The 18941-nt window shown below is 30.3% G+C and overlaps 1 protein-coding gene across 1 annotated transcript in view; it reads right to left on the bottom strand.

Annotated features, from left to right (window-relative positions):
- LOC126769475 (UDP-glucosyltransferase 2) overlaps positions 1-18941 on the bottom strand; it is a 43214-nt gene extending 24273 nt beyond the window's left edge. The window contains exons 1-2 of the mRNA XM_050488320.1: positions 18850-18941; positions 9667-9782 (exon numbers count right to left, since the gene is read on the bottom strand). Of these exons, the coding sequence (XP_050344277.1) occupies positions 9667-9669 (3 nt within the window). The 5' untranslated portion in view covers positions 9670-9782; positions 18850-18941. The remainder of the gene's footprint in view (positions 1-9666; positions 9783-18849) is intronic.

Genomic DNA, 18941 nt, shown 5'->3' with positions numbered 1-18941 from the left:
AAATAATTATGATAAGCAAAATGCGAATTAAAAAATAAATAAAAGCAGATATAAAATTTAAATTGTATTAGATACATGTTTCGTTCCGTATATCTAATAAATTGTTATAAACATATTTATTAAAACATTGTTATTAAAACGTTGAATATAAGAAAAACAAAATTTAATTATATAACTGTGAGTGAGCACTGCGTTTTAATATTAATGAGAATAAATGAATACAACGCATGAAATGTTTACCAACAATTTGAATATCACATTCAGTTTAATATTTATCATATTAAAACTTAGAAAATATAATGCAAACAAAACAACGGAAACTCATTTTATTTATTGTTTTTATCCGAATAGAATAAATAAACGAAGACATTCGATGTTCGGTTTAATAAATATTAAAAAAAAAACAATCATGCTTAGGTTTCAACAATGAAGAAATCATTGTAGAAAAAGTTAGAAAATGGTTTTGTTACATGTTAGGAGTTTTCTGTATGATCACATATTCCGTCTCGAGTTTTTATAGTTTCACATTATAAATTTTTTATAGAATAGGCAGGCGAACGGGTAAATGGGCCACCTGATAAGTTGTTACCATCACCCATAGACATTCACGATGTAAGAAATATTAACCATTACTTACATCGTCAATGCGCTCTCGTGCTGCAGTTACACTGGCTCACTCACCTTTCAAACCGGAACACAATACTATACCTTGCGTTGACCTTTTATTTAATTAATTTATCGAGTTCAACGTGTAACCTCCTTTAACTTTTTGTATTCTGCAAGAAGTTATGCTGAGCTTGTAACGATTAAAAATATAACAAGAGCTCTCTCAATTAAATTTTTAAAACTCTTGCTTTTATTTTTGTTATATTTTGTGTTTTTATTAATAGTTGCTATTTCTTTGTTGGTATATTTAATAGCTGACGCTCGACATGATAAGCAATTTAAAATTTGTTTTCATACAACTATTCGATACAGTGACGGTAAAATGCCCAAAATCTTCCCTAAGGGTACAACTAACGATATAAGAATGCATACGGAACGTACAATGTTTCTTACATTCAATTGTATATAAATAAATATATAACTAAAAGGAAACAGCTGAGATGGCCCAGTTACCACAATGAAAATAATATTATAGATTGTGGATTTAAACCCGAACAAAAACTACTCAGCTTGTGCTTAATTCGACTTTATAATACATCCATAAAGGAATAACCTTCAAATCGAGAGGCTTTTGCCTAGCATTGGGATATTTACATTATGTTACTTTATTAATTATTCTTTTTAACAAACAATTTGACATACATACCAAGCAGAGAAGTTTCTTTTAGTTTTAATTAATTATAAACTACGATCTCCACAATAATGTTTAATTATCTACTAAAACTAAATAAATTATCTAAACATAGATTAATATTTTAAGCAGCTTAGAAATTTATGACTGATATAAATTTTGTTAAATATTATTAATCTAACTATCATGATAAGAGCTGCAAGTACGAATAATAAAGTTGTTAAGGTAATAATATGTCTGAATTACTGAAAACGACGACAATGATTGTGACGGAACTTTCTAACAAAGTAACAACCTATGAGTATCCCTTTTTTAACGCTGGAAAAACGCATTACGCGTTTCCCCCACGGGAACAGTGAGGGGTATGTGGGGCTCGGTGTCCAAGTCGCCGAGTGCGCCCCGAACATCGGAATATCCAGTAAAAAACCAGCGGTACCCTTTCCGTCTTAACGAGGAGCGCCACGGGATCGCTTTCACGTGCTACCGTGACAGTCAATGTATACGACATTCTCTTTTTATTATAGTTTTAAATATAATTATTTCTTCTAAAACCTTGATGGTTCAGTTAGAAAAGGTGAATCTTAACCGATGATTCCGAGCTTAATCCCGGGTAAGCTACCACTGAATTTTTATGTGCTTCATTTTTTTTTATAATTCATTTCATGAAGAAAAACATTGTAAGAGAACCTACACGAAAAGAAAATCTGTCACGTGTATTCACCAATCTTTATTGGAGCAGCGTGGTAGAATAGGATCCAAATGTTTTCTTCAAAATAAGAGAGGAGGCTTAAGTCCAGCACTTACTGGATTTTACTTAGTTCTTCGAATCTGACTATAAAATTTCAAATTATCAAAATTGTAGGAATGATCTCATGTTATGTGAGAGTTTTTAATTAAATACTACAAATAGGCTACAAATAGTTATACTGTTTAATTAATTTTATAGTCAATGTGGAATATCACTTTTCGAAACTTTCGAGTTTCGAGTTTTTGCTTACAGAGTAGCATCAACAATAAGCTGTTCGACGCGATCTCGCGTGCGCCACACCATTGTCGATTTTTAGACATATCTCTTGTTACGTCACAAGGTCGACGCGTCGTTCTGAACACACACATATATATACATAAATCGCTTTGCATTTGCGTAAAGTATCGATACTATCGTCTGACATGAGACTTCTTCACTACGAATGAAAGTGTATCACGACTGAGCGTTGTGCTCGCAGTGAGCATGTTATGCTGCGTACAGACTGGTGAAACGTATCATTAAACGAAACGTTTAAATACGTCGTATGTACTCCATATTCCATGGCGTGGGATCCATGATTATGGACGCTCGTAAACACAGACGCCACGCCAGCAGTAACATATCACGCTCATAACTGATATTAACTTTGTAAAATATTTTAAGTTACTCGTCAGCTTTATTATATATTTTTATAATAACTTTAAGTAATAATAGCATTCGTATATACAGTTAAAATTGCAGCTGAAATACAATTGATCTTTTGTAGACTCTTTCAAATAATTTATAAACAAGTATAAAGTTTAAGTTTTATTTGTATTAAAATAATTAAAAAATAATACATATTATATAAATACTAGCTATCCACCCCGACTTCGCACGAATACAATAAAGATCTACATAAAACATTTAAACTGAAGGACGAATATACGAAACCTCGCGGAAAAAATCCATCAAATTTTCATCGCAATCGGATCAACGTTTCAGGAACTCATACAGGACAAACATACAAACATAATTTTTATTTATTTTGGTTTATATAATAAAATAATAACTGGTACCGGAAGCTTTGCGACATTTGCCTCGAGATTGGCCTATTTTAGGTAACAAAGGTAATTTCCTCAATTTTCTGTCTACACACTCCTTAACTTGTCTTTATATTTTGTAATCTTGGAAAACAATATTTATGTAAAACCATTGTCATACGAACAAAATCTCGACCGTGACAGCAGTGAGAGTAAACTTTCGCTGTTCTCAACTTGCGATTAATTATTTAAATTTACATCTTACTATCATATGAATAAAGATTAATTTCCCATGGATTAACCATATACGGATATTAAAACAATATCAACCTAATTTGAAACGTAATGACAAATACTGAGAATTGATTTTAAAATGTACATAAATATTGTATAAGCGTTCTAGATACGGTCTGATCGATAATAATTTATGCTTATTAATATAATGAATTTATAAGTAAGGTCACGTAATGCTCAAATTATAGCATTTTACTTAAGGTCTCGACTTTCCTTACTCATATTGTTATTAGATATTTTGCCGCCAAACAGCAACATTTAGTATTGTTGAATTCCGGTTTAAAGGATGAGTAAGCCAATGTAACTGTAAGGAATAGTTAATATTTCTAATGTAGCCAATGTCTGTGCGCGGAGATGACCAGATAATATCAGGTGGCGCAAGAAATGCTTCCATTCGGTGTTTAGTTAGTTACATCAAGTCAAAGCCAAAGGCAGTTGGACGCAACATAAAAGAAAGCAAGTTAGTAATTACTAAGGATTTTACTTAGTGAATAAAGACCCAGGAATGGTAACATACGCAAACGGTATTGTCACTTTCAATAATATCCACCTCGCGTGTTGCATTGTGTTTATAATGGGTAGTGGTCATCATAAATCCCAAGGTTTGTGGCACATTGACAATGTAAGGGGTGGCTTATATTTTTTACGATGCCAATAGTGGTGACCACTTACTTTAAAATATTTTATAAATGAATATGATGTCGATGCCGAATTTCGGGTACAGTAATCTTAAGGACCTCTTACCAAAAAAAAATCTGGTTCTCTAGAAGATCCACATCCATAAAAACATTGTCCATTGATTAATGCCGATGGACAAAATAGTACGATATAAAAATCGTATTTCTTAAGATACAATAGTTTAAATTATGTTAAAATTTAAAATCTAAATATGTATAAGGAAAATGACACTCATCACGAGATCTCCTAAACTATCCACCTGATTGACTAGAAATTCATCACAGTTACTCCTTACCCGACGTAGGAACTCACTAAGAACGGCTTCTTATCTACCCGTGCGAAGCCGGGACGATAGCTAGTATATAATATCTACAACCAAAATTGTACACAAGAAATTAATTAAACCTAGGGGTTGCTTGATGTTATACAAATTATTAAAACAATACATCGAAAATATTATAGCATTAAGAGAATGGAAATTTCCTTTTTTTTATAATTTAACTACAGAATTCAGTTTGACATTTTGGAAAAAAGGGCATATCATACAATTACCGTAAGCCCTTGAACGTATCAACGTTTATCGCTTGTGAGGTAATCGAATTTAATGACCACAGCCTTTTAAGGGACAAAACAAGGCTATGCATAATTACAGTAATAGTTATCTCGTGGAAAAAGCTGTCATATTAATCGTCTGGTCTGTCCCACTACTGATAAGGCCCTTTCCAGCTTTGGAGTAAAGCTCAAAAGATATATAGCTTTCTAAATTCTTGCTTTATATACAGCCATCCCATGATCGTACTTTATTATAAAACGCAATCATTTTATATTTTCTACCTATAACATTTCGCGAACAAACCAGTACGAGACTAAGCAATTACCATCAGATATTTAACATATATGTGGGAAAAACCATAAAACGACATCTTTGAATGCCAATACATATTAATGATAATAATTGAAATATCTGTCATCGATAAATTTTATATCCACAATAACCGGCGCGGGCGCAGATGCGTTGCAAGTAAAATAGATAATCACTCAATAATATGTCTAATGTCACTTTGCTATTAAAAATCATTTATATAAATATTTTGAATGTAATAGAATTAAGCAGTAATAAGTTCGTGCAATTGTTAAATAATAGTCACGTTTTATCTTATGACTATTCATTTATTTACTTATGTTATATGTTGTAAGGGTTAATAGAGTCAATCCTGCGATGATGTTTGTAAAATTTTAATTGATTCTGCATTGCAATCGCAGCGATTGACCTTTTTGTCTTCTATCCAACTTGACATTGGTGGAATAATACGCGCCCTGTTGACACAACTGAAGTCATAGAGCATAATTTAAATAATGTAACTTATTAAAACTCCTTTGATAAAGCTTTGCTGTGAGTCACACAAACACACATCAACATCCAAGTACAATGCGACATACTTTGGTGTACCCATACACGACATAACAATGCAACATAATCTAGATCTATACTTTGCTTACAAATTACCAATTTATAATACTATTTATAAGAAAATCCTGTCAATAATAGATACTGTAAGTATCTATCAGTGTTCTTAAGAGTTACGACATTACAGTTGTACACTAACCTTAGCCAATTATATATTATTTTGACAGTTATACTTTACCTAGTAATCATCACTATGAGGTCATGGGCTATTCTGTAATTACATATAAGTAGCCCGTTCCGATTTCGTACGGATAAAATAAGGATTTAAATTTTTATGTTTCGAACTTCATAGAATAAAATCTGTCATAAAGATTTTTCCTTACCATTTCCCCCCTTTAAAATTGAAATTTACAAAAATGTTTTCGTAGCGGCTACTTACGCTATAAAATAAACACATGTTCGAAATTTTATCTTTCTAGACAATAGTTGTGGTAGTACGTTGATAGTCAGTCAGTTCTTTTTTTGACATATTACAATCGTATACATCATCGAGTATCAAATGTATTAGTATATCTGTTAATAAAGATACGCAATAGCCCCACTGGTCTTCAAACTAATACTTACGACGCAAAACCGACAAACAATTGGTCGTTTTATAATTTCCCTAATTATTTTCTATAAATAAATAACTCATAAACGTTCTATATGCGGCAATAAGTATCTATTGTGTTCTATTTGTTTCACGCTAATGTTATATTATCGGCTTTGTGATAAGGAAATCATTAATAACATAAGGATAGCGGATAAGTTTTGTGACACCTTGAAGGATTGTTTTAACATGAACGCGTGACGTCAATATGCGCCCGCGAGGTGTAGGTCTAGGTCAGTCGATATACTAAATTATTCGCACAATTTCATGTATTGATTGATACATTAAAGACATTCAATGATAAGGCTTCGCTCACATGTACTTAAAATATGTTTACTATTATACAAAATGTATCCTATTTATGAGCTATAGCTAGGATGCCTCGTTTCGTGCAACATTTATACAAAAATAAGCGGACTGACATTTTAAATATAATGATAGTAATCTATTTTATTAGACATTTTAAGAAAACAATAAATAGCGTTAAAGTACATTATGAATAATTACTTTAAAAAATTAAAGCCTGAAATGCCTCTTTTGTCTGAAATATTTGGAGCATATTTCACTACGTTGCTCCATTGCTAGTCAGTGCATAGGTACACATGGATTTCATCTGACACGTGCATAATGCTTCCTTTCATTGCCGAACACGAGATGAATTATAATAAAAATAAAACTCAGTAAGTCCGAAAGGCTTGAAACCGCAATCGTAAATTAAGATTCACATATTATAGCCAGCTCGGATGTAATTCGATATAAATTATATCTGCCCAGATTTGAACCCACGATCTTACGTATTCTATCTATTTGGCCATCTCGGTTCTTACAGTCAATACTACTTATTTTATTACTATTCCCTCCCCTCCCTCCTCAATTAAACTTAAAGCTCACCCTAGTGATAGTAATTCAACGAGGTCAAGATCGAACCTGCAACTGTGATGTCGTTACTCGTAATATATAAAAATGAGCTATTAAGATAAAAGTAAAGGTTATATTTTTTATATTTCATTAATTAATTTATTTACATAAATTAAAACCAAGGGTGACATATCGAGATCAAATAATGAATGACAGCCGCGGTGATATTCTGTGATTTCACTTCGAATCTCATTCGTGAAATGTAAATAACCGAATAAAGGTGATATCCTTTTTATGTGTGTATCCTTTAAATGTTACAACTATTGAAGTCAATGTCACATATAACTTTCTCGGCGGCGAGTTTCGAGTTTATTCTTACAGAATAGCTCTACTGACTTGAATCCATTTCTGTATATTATGTCACATAACATCATTTGCTCCATTGATTTAATTTATTCGAGAGTATTTTGTAATAAAAATTTAATATGATTTGTGTTAAAGTTTACAAATTAAAGAGTATATAGTTTACCAAAAGACAACAAATAAATGTGGTAGCTCTTCGAATTCATTAATTAAACTAACTTTGTATAAAATTATAATCATATCATATTATCATTAAGTAGATAATCTTAGTGCTTATAATAGACATGCTAAAACGCAATTAAACAAAAGCATCAATTAAAATATTTCTTAATTAGATTTTGTTTAAAAAAATAGAGAAACTTTTTACACGTTCACATTTTATGTAGCAGTTGTTTAAAAAAAACTATTGATACAATTATGTTAATGAAACAACACGTATTTTTTTTAAATGTCAATCGTTTAATTGTGTTTGAGCCGACATACAATACAAAAATTCTTAGGTCCGTAATCTTTAGGCTTTTGTCGTCTCCACTCTTTAAAAGCAAGCTCTACATATAATAATAATACTCTAAACTAGAAAACTAATACAAATATTAGTAATTCCTTGAAAATCGGCGTCACTTATATTCTAACGCATTATATACTGAAATTTAAAAATGAATATATAGAGTCGTTGTCAAACGTATATTATTAAGCGGTCTTCGCGCATAGACATTGGCATTGTAAGATAAAATGCATGAGAAAGACACATTAGACAGACAAACACTGAGGTCATTCAACTCTGGTACGTCACACTATAATTTAAAAATTCGCTTGTTGTCATTACTGACATATTTTGCTAATTAAACTACAATAATGATTTTTCTACGTGAATTAATATAAATTAATAAAGTTTTGGAGCCTGAAACACTCTTTAATGTGATCTAAACAAAATAGGAATATAATATAAGCATTATAATATGTTAACAACAATACTATGTACATTCACAATTTTCAAAAGTAATCAATATATGATTACTTTTGAAACTTCTGAGGTTAGCACCATAATGTAACACCAAGTTTCTGACAAGTCACTAAATAAATGAAATAAAGAAAAAAACATTTGATTCAATAAAAAAAACAACGCAGACATTTATTTTACCAAGTAGACCTTTAAATCTTATGTTAAAAAAGATATTCATTAATAAGACATATTGTTTTATTTTTCATGCAGGAAATTGAATTGTTTATGACTACTTTTTACCCGCCAGTTTCAGGTCGGTTCACCTCGGTAGAATCTACATTCCGAATTGTTAGACGAATCTCGTTAAATAACTATTTTAAGGTACTTGTAAAGGCCGGCTTGAATAAAGTATATTTTTCATTTGATATATTTTTGGTTTTGCTACAAAATTACCTGTAAGTTGTTTACTTAACAACCTTCATATAATTGGTATATTTATTTTCTTAGCGTTAAAAATATTAAAAGCTAGCTAGATTAAGCGTCACCTTCCAGATTTCATAATTGTTTGACATACAAACAACTTGCACCCGTCATTCTATACCTTCAAAAAAAAGATGACTTTGAAATTACTATGAAACTTATCATCCGTAACAGCTTGTGAATGTCCCACTGCTGGGCTAAAGGCCTCCTCTCCTCTTTTTGAGGAGAAGGTTTGGAGCTTATTCCACCACGCTGCTCCAATGCGGGTTGGTGGAATACACATGTGGCAGAATTTCAGTGAAATTAGACACATGCAGGTTTCCTCACGATGTTTTCCTTCACCGTAAAGCACGAGATGAATTATAATCACAAATTAAGCACATGAAAATTCAGTGGTGCTTGCCCGGGTTTGAACCCACGATCATCGGTTAAGATTCACGCGTTCTTACCACTGGGCCATCTCGGCTCATGCTCACTTATCATGGTGAAATAGATTTCCTTAGCCCGATGAGCTAGATCATTACACAGTAACGTTTATCATCCAGAAATAAATAATTGTTATCTGCATATTTTTAATCGCTTCAATACTTTTAAGTACAGACGAGAATTTTCAACGTAACATTGGTAATATTATGTAAATATTTAGTCTTGTGTATGTTTGTTGCAAGCGCTATCGTTACATAACTAACTCGTTAATGAGGCAACGACGTCTTAAAGAGCCAATTTGGGATAATTTATTTATATTAAAAGTAATAATAATAAACAATTTCCCTAATTTCCCCTCCCCTGTTATGGACTTGTTTTACAATATTTCAAGATAGCAAAACTCTTGTTAATTTTAATTAAATAAATATTAAGGAAATAAATGAACATTTTCGAATTTCGAATCGGGAAATATTAATTAAAAATAAAAACATAAAACTCACCATTGTAAAAACTATTTTTTTCGTAACTAGCAACACTTAACTTTTTAGCACAGAACCAACAATTCACACCACACTAACAACTACCAATGCACTCCACTCGCTTTCGTTGCTCGAGTCTGCAAAATAAAAAAAAAACGTCTTAGTGAAAGCGAATCATGACGCTGACCGAGATGATTTTGGCAATGCTTTGTTAGGCAAGTTTTTGCATTATTACAAGAAATAAAATAGATTTAAATGGATATTAACAATTTTATTGGATCTAAACAAATCTTATCTTATTTTTAAATACAATTAATAGTACAAACTCTTTAAAAGAATTTAAAAATAATTAAACAGTTATTTTTTTTATTTAAATAAGCATGAATACAATTTTAAGTTATGATTTAAAAAAATATAAATTAATGAAGTATATTTTACTGTTAAGATAATTAAATTGGATATTTGGAATGGCTTTTGTTGTAATATAAATATTTATATGAATATGCATGCATGCGTGCAGGACATAAACACGTCTTACGGCTTGACAGTCTTATTTGAAGTATACTTTTGACAATAGTATAAATATTTATAAAACTTAACAGTTTCAACACAACGGGGTTAACTTAATACAATTATTTTCGAAACTTCAAACTTTATACGCTTTCCATTTTCACGATTACGTATAACTAATTAAAATATTCGTTAAACATTGGATGTAGGCTATGTAATAACAAAATTGTGTGTGTGTTTTTTTAACACAAGCACGTGATTAACTTAGTACCTGAGCTTATGTTCTCAAAAGGAGAGAAGGGCTTAACCCAGCTGTGGAACGTATATACAGTCGGTTTTTTCTTCTTCTACTTTAAACTTAAAGCTTTAAGCGTAGCCCACCACATATAACAGAAAAAGATATGTTAGAATTTCTTCCGACTAATACAAATTTCCTCAAAATGTTGCCCTTCATCTAGTTATAAATTATAAACATATATATAAAAATCTCTTTACCTAGTAAACATATGCTTAAGAACAAAAGTTATATAACATAGATTAAAAATCGACCCGGTATAAATGAGAATCGTGCTGGTTTCGTAATTATTTGGAACAACCATCAGTGGGTTTTTATGATATATTTTTTACATAATATGTCATAAGTGCATACAAAAACGAGCCGAGATAGCTCAGTGGCAAACATGAGACTACTCTAATCGCTATTACTGAACTTTCATGTGCTTAATATGTTATTTACAACGTGAGAAAACCGGTATGTGCTGGATGTAAATCTGAGACAATTTGTATCCACCAACACGCATTCGGGCAGCGTTGCGGAATAAGCTCCAAATCTTCCCTGACAAGAAGATGAAACTTAGCACAACAATAGAAACTTAAAGTCTGTTATTTTTAATATAAAAATCGTTAAAATTATCGATTATTAAAAGTAATTCTATTTTCTTCGCGTCAAACTGAACTTAATATGGCAATGAGCTTTAAGAAAATGAGAAAGGGAATAATATACGTAATATGCGGCAATATTTTATTGTCTGTAGGTCATTTAATGATTACTTAATGTCAATTTTAACGTAATACTTTCAATCGTAGCCGATAAAGAAAGCATCGTAAGATATACAAAATGAAGAAAAAGGACAATGGTGGTATTACGAAAGCCTAACTAAATTCAACCTGTTATACGAATTTTTATTATTCTTTGATATTAGGTGTGGTGATAGATATAAGCTGAAGGTTCCCTCGTCGTTGTATTCAACATACAATGATGTAAATACAAATATCTTGTCATTGATAGCTTCGGAGCGAAAAGGGAACAATTACGAAAACCAAGGGTACTTTATTTATTTATTCCTTTATATACTTTTTTTAAGATATGTCAAATAGTACAATCAAAATGCGTATCAATAGGACAGATTTATCCCTAATTTGGCCCACCCGCAGCAAAGAACATGTCACTTAAAATATGAGATTCCATGGAAGCACACAGAAACAAACGTAATGTGCTAACCACTTATGATGTTTTTAAAGGCATTCAAAGGTTGTAATCGCAATGACGTAAGTTCATTATTTTAGATAATATTACTGTGTGTGGCTATCCTATGGCTGTGGCTGGCTATGTGGCTCCTATCTGTTGGATATATAGAAGATACTGACTATTCCACAAAGCGAGCAACGAAATAAGTATATATAAATAAATTAATATTTCTTAATTCCGTTAATTTAATATCTAGTCTTTTTGTTTCGGTCTATATACTCCTATACTCGCTCGCGGTTTTTTCTCAGGATTTTTTCAAAAAATTCTTTAAAAATGGATAAGAGTCAAATTCGAAATTTGGCTCTCTTCATTTTAAGGCTTTCATTATTTGACGGACCGGGCTGCCTTAACTGACTTTGACTTCTGACTTAAACCTGAATTTAAATTAATAAAAATGTGACATTGTACATTTAAATGAAATCTTGCACATGGTTGCACCTTACCAAACATATTCAAAAGGAGGGATCAGGTCAGGAAGACAACCGTTTCGATTTTGGCTGATTCTTTTTCTTGCAGTGTTATAACATTGTGTTGATCCCCAATAAGTAATATGCGGGCGAGTGTAATATGATATCAATTATTATTATTATTTATTCATATAATAATATGAATTATTCTCTCTAATTACTGCTTCCCCCTTCCTACTTAAGTCCACGCGAGCTGGTTCTCGATGTCACCACCTAACTGTGACATCAATTCCATCGCGAACAAAGAAATTTGGCAACTCCTTTCTTTGTCGCACTTCCAAAAAATGGAATTCCTTACCAGCTCACGTGTTGCCCTCCTCTTACAACCCGGGTTCCTTCAATCGAGGCGTGAAGAGGCATCTTGTGGGCCAGCAAGGCGAAGGCGGCTAGTGCAGAACGTTTTTCCCGGCGAATATAAATATATATATATATATTGTAGTAAGTATCCATACGTAATGTTATACCTCTTTAAAATACATACAAATCTCTGAGGAAACATCTATAAATTCATAAAACTTTGCTTGTAACTCACACCTATCACATTTTATATTTTTTATTTGGTAAAAATGGTTGCTCAAACGAAATTCTACATTTTTATATAAACATGAAAAGTCATTAGGTACAGTTCAGTAACATATTATAAAGTATAAGACATGAATGACGGCACACTTCTGCACAGAATACGTAATCCAAAGCGGTGTCAGTGTGTCGCGGGCATTACGCATTTATTTACATTTGGTTAGAGATGTGTCGTTTTGTACCGGTATTTATAATCTATATATAAGTTATAATCTATGACACTCGTTTTTTTTATTGGCTCATGTAAGATCGTAAATAATTTTATTTTTTTGAAACACTTACCAAATTTTTTTTTTAATAAATTCACGCGCGGTTTTCTCGTCGGCAAGGTTTAATATTAGATTCTAAAAATTGTTCGATATGGATGCCTTACGCCGCTTTTTTTGTTGCAAAACTATTGATTGAAAATTTACTTACGGAGGTTTTATTTTTATTTTTTATAAGAACATATTATTAGTGTGATATATCAATAGTACTTAAAATTGTTGTAAGTGTAATAAACAAGCCTCTCTTATCAGTTTTAGACATTACTATATATAAGGAAATTGAAATAAAAGTGGAGTTACCTCCACAAATTCTAACATACTATACTAACTAACATATTTGTGCAAGGTCGTCTATGAAATTGGTCGTCGACGAACTGCGTTCCAGTCTGAAGTGAGTGTGCCAGTGTAATTGCAATCTCAAAAGGGATATAACTTCGTAGATATCATATCATGATTTCATGGTTAGCTGAACATTAATAGTATAATTAATGGTATTTATTTCTTAGTGTATATGGGTAGAATTAACCATTAACCATTAGTGGCATATTTGCCTACTTGTAGTCAATGATAAAAAAAACGGAAATTATGACATTTTGATCTTGTTATAACAATTCGGACAGGTAAAAATGTGCTAATATTAATCTTGGTTTACGTAGAAATTTGAAATACATATTTCATTATTAATTACAAGAAGTGTTTGTCGACTTCGACGTAAACAAACGATGTATTTTTTTATCTGTAAACGGTCTTGGTTTACTTATGGTAAATTTACATTTTAACGTTATTTGGAACAGATCAAATAACTGAGTATACCTATATTTGTCTTAAAACAAATATAGTTAATTATATATTCTTCTTATATATTTTTTTATATATAAGACTTAAATTCGTTACAAGCGCAATTTGCTTAATACTTGAGTACTTCTAAAAGCTAGAAAGGAAAAAAGGAATAAGAATTAAGTAATTATATTCTGTATTTTTATTAAATCTAATTAAAAGACCCCATAAAGTAAGTTGCTATTAACTATTATGGGTATACATTTTAATCTCATAATCAGCATGTATGCTGCCCAATACATATTTTTTATCCTTAAATTTTATGAAGTATAGAAACTATTTACAAATAATATTCATAAAATATTTTGTCTCTTGTCTTCGCATAATAATCGAAAATCACGCCAAAGTTAAAAGCATCTCTACTTACCGGTTTTCGAATTACTACAGACGTTATTAGTTTCGAAAATTCTATACAAGAACTTGTCCCATCATGTCGACAACTAATTTGATAGAAATCCATCACAAGATATTCATATGCGAAGTAGTTACCAAGCAAAATAAAATACTATGTACTCTCAAACGCATAGTAAATAACTCTATTATTAAATATAAAAAAGTATAAATATATATAGTTACATCTTGTTATGTGTACATATATGCTAAATATAAACGTATTCGGAAAGTTATCCACATATAAAAATTAAATTAATTGTTGTTTTTTTTTTTTTGAAGCAAGACGAATCCAATAATCAAGTATCAATATTAAAAGGGACTTTTGAGGATTCTTAAACCTAGCAAGCTTTTATTACGTACCTACACCGACAATAAGCATGCTTAGTACGCCTAAAGCAATTCTTTTTAGACGCACTGAGAGCTGATTTTTCACTAACGCCTCACTTTTATTATTGAGCATGCTTGTGATGAATAACGTCATCATACTAATGCTAATTTGTAGTAATTGTTTAATAATAGAAACAAAAATAAGACATCGAACTCATTAATGCGCATGCCTTCTGCTATAAAAATATTAATCCACCTTCGCTTTCACCCTAGACAAAATGACTGATAAGTCATCTTGCCTAGGGTGAAAGCGAAGGTATTAATTAAAGTGATAATGTTAACTAATACAAATTACTAAACTATATGTACAACAATAAATTAAACATAAAGATAATATTCAAGGACGATAAAAATCTTAACCGACTTGACAACACAAGATTTCAATTCTTTGTGAATTGACAAAATACCTATTTTAAGGTTTGGTATTTAAAGCTGTAAGAATGTAAAATGGCGGACGTTATTTTTATTTTTCATCTGTGCTTCCTTGTTACAACTAAGACACATATAATACATACATATAGTAAATAATTCAATTTAAAAGCTTTGATTATTTTACTTTATTTTGTAAGTAAATCTTGTCTTAACAGAATCAAATATAGACAACGTGATAGTGCTTAATGTAACATCGATTGATGCTGTTGTGTACACACGTAACAGCAAACCCGTTAGATCCGATGTATTTCCTGCTTTTTCCTAGGGTACTAGAGCGGTAACTTATAGTTACACAATATAACACTTACATTACATAACATTTGAGTCTAAAGTCATTAAACTCGAGTTCGGGCTTTAGAAAACAATAATAAATATGTATATTGCGATTTGTAACTCGTACACAAATTTTGTTTACGTATTAAAAATCAAATAGCCGTAGGTAAGTTTAGGTAAATTGTTATTTTTATACGCCCGGAGAAAGGTTGTTCCGAATATTATACGAGTTATTGTTCCGAATAAATAAATAATTAAATTATCAAGTAATCCTTATTTAAGACAATTTAATATCAAATCTTTTAGAAATATATTATGATAACTATGTATAGATGTTAATTTTAGCATAGAGATAGATTTATAATATATATAAAGGGAGCATCTGGACAGTGACGAAACATTAATCTTTCCTTATACCGCCAATGCACAACCAACAACTAAGATACTAAGATATTTGGCCAGGAAGCCAGTGGTCAGAGCACCTGAATGTAAATCGATTATTATGGTTCCAAGCACCGATCAATTTTCGTGTGCTTAATTAGTTTATAATTCATCTCGCTAAGCGGCAAAGAAAAACATCGTGAGGAAACCTGCATGAGTTGATTGAACAATCCGCATTGGAGCAGCGTGTTGTAATTTCATAAATTAATAGAGTAACGACTCTTATCTTGTTAATCAAAATTATGAATAGTTTTCATAATTTAATTTATTTTTTATTCCAATGCAATGATTTCATGATAATCGTTAGCAGGCTATTTATATATATATTTTATATTTGCCGGGAAGGCAATTGACTCTACTCCACCTGATTCCACTCCACCATTCCACTTCCACTTCTCTTCACGCCTCATTTTAAGAAAATATAATATGAATCAAATTTCTGTTTTAACAGGATCTAAGTTATAAGATGTGTTAATAGCAAGAAAATGAATTCGCTAATATAAATAATCTATAAATATTCTCACACAACATCGACAAAACAAGATGTGCTAAATTCGCTAAATATAAATCCATTGAACAATAAATTGAATAGCTTATACATGATTATTTCGTTTAATAAAGAATTATTTATAAAATAATAATAAAAAAAAAATATTTTTTGTTATTGTGCATTCGGAAATTGGAAATTCAAAATTGTTAATGAGTCTGGTGTACTTAGTTTGTCCAAGAACTCGCTTTTGTACATAAATATTTACATTTGAAAAAGAAATCATGCTTATATAAACTTTATGTATTTTAAATATTTCATCTTAGTATATGAGTAAAGTCTTAGTGACTCTTAGATTGGGATGAAGTATTAAAAATAGGGGATAAATAATCAAAAATATTAATAAAAGCGATATTCTTGGTTAATCTTGTTTCTTACAATTCGTACTCTATCTGATGAATCGTTTGAAATGACATTCATACTTCATAATGTAGTTTTAGTTTTATATTTTTTACGTGTTAGACAAACTACTATAACCAACTTGAGTACATTGTCATCAGGTTTTAGCGTGTTTTCGCGTCTCGAACCAATGTAAGCTCGTAATGAGTAACTCGACTTATTAATCGGCTTGACGAAATAAAATAACTCTTTTACCCGTTATATCAATTTTTTTTTTTTGAGTTTTGTTTGTTTGAAATCGCTAACCTCATGAACTATCAGTCCGATTTCAAATACGTATTCTACTATATATAATAAATAATTTCTTTGAAAGTGATTATATATGAGTATTTGTTTTTTGAAGGATTACACAAAACAATCTACTAAGTCACATGAAGTCAACTACATAATATGTTTATTGTTTTTACAAATATGTTTAATCATTTTAAAAAAAAAACTAAATTAAAAAGGACGCCACAAGGCTACGTTTGAGTAGGGTCTATGCCGGATCACTCTGTCATAATTAACACGTAAATAATGAATCGTTAAATAAACAAGACGAAAGACATACCATGACAGTAATACAGTTCAAACTCACGATACATTCCACATTTTTTAACGTTTCGTTAAAATGTTGACACAAGTATAATTCGAAGTTTATTAAACCATATATACACAATATATACACAAATATTAAGAAAAAAAATTTACTTAGAACCTTTTTCGACATATCAGTCATCATTTTCGTCAATAATTTGCAATATTTATTCAAATCTGTATTTTTATATATTAATTTTAAGCGAGTTTTTTTTCTATCGCTAATTATTATAGTTACCTACTAATTGTTGCAAAGTATTAAGTATGATTCGTCTTGGCCATTAGCCTTGCAAGTTGCAATACTTAGTCTATCTGATTTCTAGAATACTGAACTAGTTCAGTGGGTCAAGAGGCGAGAGATCTTCAGGGAAAATATAAGAAAATAGATGATATTGAATCAAAAAAACTGTTTAAAAGTCATTTTAAGTATTTTAAAAACAAATAAATGCTTAATTTATCACAGTTTAGCACATTCTGTTATTACAAAATAACTTTAAATGCTTTTTATCTTGTTATAAAATAGTGGCGGCACTATTTATACCTAGATAACATTTTATCCGATATGACAAACTAGCGAGTTCAAAATTGTAGAACTTACACACAAATCATCATACCCGATTATACAACTTCGATAGGTGAATGAAAAAATTGACCTATCCATCCTCGGAGATCAAGCTTGCTTCATAACAACAGAGTTAATTTCCCATATATGATATTAGAAAAGACATTACAGCCCAGATCCAGCTGTCGCTTACATATTTTTATGATTTTAAACAGAATAATAGTTTATATATGTGAAATATCTTTTACTATTATTATTGCCAAAAGAGATTTTTTTTTGGTCTTGACAAAAACCTAAATTAATACATTCACTCTGTATGTAAGACTTACAATTTTTATTTGGTTTGGAAATTAAATAAAATAATTATGAAATCACTTATAAACAATTATTTTTAATAACTCAATTTCTTGTGTTAAATATTTACTGACGAAATAAAATGACGTTATATTGACATGATATAGCCAGTAGTTTAAAGTATTCTATATTATTAAAACACGATTTTTATGAATATATTTATTAAAATAATATAGTATAGACTTATGAGAATATTTCTTAAAATAAAGTTATTTCTAATAATATTTATTTATACACTTTTAATTTTTTATTGCATTTTATTTTAGTTTGTAAAAAATAGAGAAGAATTTTGTTGTTCTTTTACCTGATTTTGTAATTAATATAAATTAGAAACACTCCAAAATATTTCGTCACTTTATTTGGTAACTATAATTTTCGTTTATTCGTTGTGACATTAAAAATATATAAAGCAATGTCTGTTTTTAAATTAACTTTTTCGTATCTAACTAATTACTTTTATTTAAATGTTTTATCTTGTTAGTTTCGCTTGTTACAATAAATACTGTATTCAATATTGACTAACAAAATTAAGAAAACGTTACATTATTATAAAAAAACTACATTTTTTAATAAATTTTGTATTTAAAAATAAAATATTTATAAGCCAATTATTTTATTAAAAAAAAAAAAAAAAAACAAATCGATAAACTTACATTTATCCAAAACGCTTCATAAATAATAAAAAAAAATAACAGCCGTTCGAATTTCAAATCGATTGCGCGTGCGATTACCGCGCGGTTCCGAC

Source organism: Nymphalis io, chromosome 7 (genome assembly GCF_905147045.1).
Source record: "Nymphalis io chromosome 7, ilAglIoxx1.1, whole genome shotgun sequence".
NCBI lineage: Eukaryota > Metazoa > Arthropoda > Insecta > Lepidoptera > Nymphalidae > Nymphalis > Nymphalis io.
The sequence above is the reverse complement of the archived record's forward strand: the minus strand, read 5'-3'. Positions and strand labels throughout refer to the sequence as shown.